At 65.0% G+C, this 2,801-nt stretch overlaps 1 protein-coding gene across 1 annotated transcript; it reads left to right on the forward strand.

The window, feature by feature from the left end:
* Window positions 1–310: 310 nt before the first annotated feature.
* Window positions 311–2,433, forward strand: MNEG_15933 (hypothetical protein; the record flags this gene model as incomplete). The annotated part of the gene is made up of 4 exons (XM_014035596.1): window positions 311–441; window positions 1,297–1,435; window positions 1,872–1,951; window positions 2,274–2,433. 4 exons carry the CDS (start codon window positions 311–313, stop codon window positions 2,431–2,433), a joined length of 510 nt encoding a protein of 169 aa, XP_013891050.1.
* Between the last annotated feature and the right edge of the window lie 368 nt (window positions 2,434–2,801).

The following is a 2,801-nucleotide window of genomic DNA, read 5'->3' on the forward strand; positions in this document are numbered from 1 at the left end:
CGCCAACACAGACCTGGCCAACAGCGATGCGCTGCAGGTGGCGCAGCTGGTGGACCCTGAGGGCGTTAGGACAATAGGTGGGCAGCCGGCTTGCGGCAGTAGGCCGTGGGCGGTGCCCCGTGGGCACCAGGCAGCGAGGGAATCGGGGTGTTGATGAGTTCGTGGGTGAGCATGGGTGTATGAGCGGGTTTTCGTGCGTGTGAGGTGGGGGCAGAGGGACAGAGAGACAGCCAGCCCTGGCTTTCGACCCCCCGCCACACACGACAAATAACAATTATCAACCCCAGGCGTGGTGACTAAGCTGGACATTATGGACCGCGGCACCAACGCGGTGGCCGTGCTGCGCAACAGCGTGGTTCCCCTGAGGCTGGGCTACGTGGCGGTCGTCAACCGCAGCCAGGCCGACATCAACAGCAGGCGCAGCATGGCGGAGGCGCGCAGGTGGGGGGTTCCTCGGCGGCGGCCGTGAATTTCGCGTGGGGGGCCGCGCGGGCGTCGGGGTGGGGTGTCTGGGTGCTTCGGATGGCGCGTACGCGTGTGAAGGGAAGTGGGTGTTCAATAAAGGCATCGCGAGAGAGAGAGAGAGAGACTTTGAAGGAGACAGGGGAACAGAGAGTGAGAGAGAAGGAGAGGAAGAGGAAGACGAGCGTTCGTTTGGGTGTAGGGGTTAGGCGTTTTGGGTTCAACCCAAATCGGGTGTTGGGGAATACGGGTGGCTTGGAAGCAGGGTTGGGGCCCTGATTTCGTTTTTTTGCAGCCTGGCCGACGACATCAGGGGGGGGGGTTACGGCAGAGGCGCACCAGCCTGCCACACATGACGGGGTGTTGTGTGGAGAAGATGTGTGTCGTCGTGCGGCTGGTGTTTCGACACGCGCGGCTGTGTGTATGTGTGGCTATGCGTATGTGATTGTGTGTGTGTGTGGGCGCGCGTGCGGTGTGTGTGTTTCCAACGCCTGCCCTCGTGGCGGCTTGTTTTCAGGCATGCACGCATGCTTAGCCCGCGGGCGGGCGCACGTGCGGGCACGCATGCGGGCGCTCGTGCGCGCAGCACAGAGGCCAGGGTGTTGTGTTCTTTGCGCAGGCTCCGAGACACCCCGGCCCCTCCCCCGTACATGCGCAACGCATCCCTGTGCGAACCGGGCCCAGCTCCGCCGCCACCCCATTCAAAGCCCCCGTTCCTCCCCGCGCGCCTCGCCGTCGGCCGCGCGCTGTTCTGCGCCCCGGCAGCCCCGCACCCTCAAAATAACCCAAGCTGAAACCACCCCACCATCACGGCCACGTCATGCCTCGCGTCAGGGCGGAGGCGGCGTGGTTTGACCACCACACGGAATACCTGGAGGTGGCGGGTCAGTGCGGCGTGGGCACCCTGGCGCGGCGGATCAACACGATCCTCGGGACACACATCCGCGCGCTGCTGCCGGCGCTGCGGCGGCAGGTTTGTGCGCGTGGACGAGGGGGAGGGGGCTTTTCGGAAGGGGGAAGCGTCCGTATCTGGGCCGTGTGTAGCATCGCGCGTGCCGGGCTGTTGTGTTTTGCTCGCCTTTGTGTCTTCAAGGGCTGCTGGCGCGGGCCGACGGCGCCCGCAAGTTGAGATCTGTTGCACAGGTGTTGGTTACACCTGAACCAAACACTTTGGAGGATGCAGCGCCGGCAGGGCCGGCCTCTTGCTGAGAGCCCCCGCGGCGGCCTGCTGTGACAGCGGAGCCGGTCGTGAGGCCGGGGACAGTCTTTCGGGCTGGTGACAGTCTTTCCTGTTCTTGCGTGCTCCATCCTGCGCATCCCCTGATGCTGCTGTTGGCGGCCTGCCGCCCCCTCAACGGACCTCAAAGCTGACGGCTGCCCGACCGCCGTTTGCCCACCTCAACATACAGATAGCCGAGGCACTGGAGGCCAGGGGCGCTGAGCTGGCGGGCTACGGGAACGAGCTGGACCTGGGGTCAGACTCCGCCAGGTGGGCGCGCGATCGCGTCGCACGATCTGATCTGATCTGCAGTTCGCCGCCGCGATCCGGCCGCGATCTGCGTGCCCGTTTGTCGTTGCAGCCAGGCCATTGCTCCCCCCTCGCGTCTCGTGCAGCCTTGCCAAAGCAATTTTATCGTGACCCTGTTCCTCCCCACCGCACTCAAGCACACACAGGAACACCCCTACACGAGCACACGCACACACGCAAGGCCGCTCGCTCGCATGAGCGCTCGCTCCCACACGCACACCCGTGCTCATACACGCACACTCACGTTTGCACACGCACGCACACTCACACACGCACTCCTCAGGTCCGCCGCTCTGCTGCAGCTGCTGTGTGCGTACGCCGACCGCTACAACGCGCTGCTGGAGGGGCGCTGCGAGGACATGAGCCTCAGCGAGCTGCACGGGGGGGCACGCATCAGGTGGGGTGCTTGTATGCGCGGCACTTATAAGCGGGGGCCCATGTAAGTGGGGGGGCTTGTAAGCGGGGGCTTAGTGGGAAAAGGAGGGGAGCTTTCTGAGGATGGCGAGGAGCGTCGTAGTCGCAGGCACCAAGCAGGAAGTATTGAGGAGGGGTGGCGGGAGAGCTGCATGGCAGTTTCACTGCCCCTCGCCCCACCCCAACCGCGAACCTCAACCCCCCAAAAGGCACCTGTTTTTGGAGGTCTACGGGCGGCAGCTGCGGGCGCTGGACCCCACGCGCGATCTGGGGGATGAGGACGTGCGCACTGCCATCAAAAACTCCAGCGGGACAGGGGGTGAGCTGGGGGGGGCTTGTGCAGATTGGGACGGGCACAGCTGTGATGATGGCGGCAGCCTTGTCGACGGGGTGGGGG

Source organism: Monoraphidium neglectum (assembly GCF_000611645.1).
Source record: "Monoraphidium neglectum strain SAG 48.87 unplaced genomic scaffold scaffold05810, whole genome shotgun sequence".
In the NCBI taxonomy this organism is placed as follows: Eukaryota; Viridiplantae; Chlorophyta; class Chlorophyceae; order Sphaeropleales; family Selenastraceae; genus Monoraphidium; species Monoraphidium neglectum.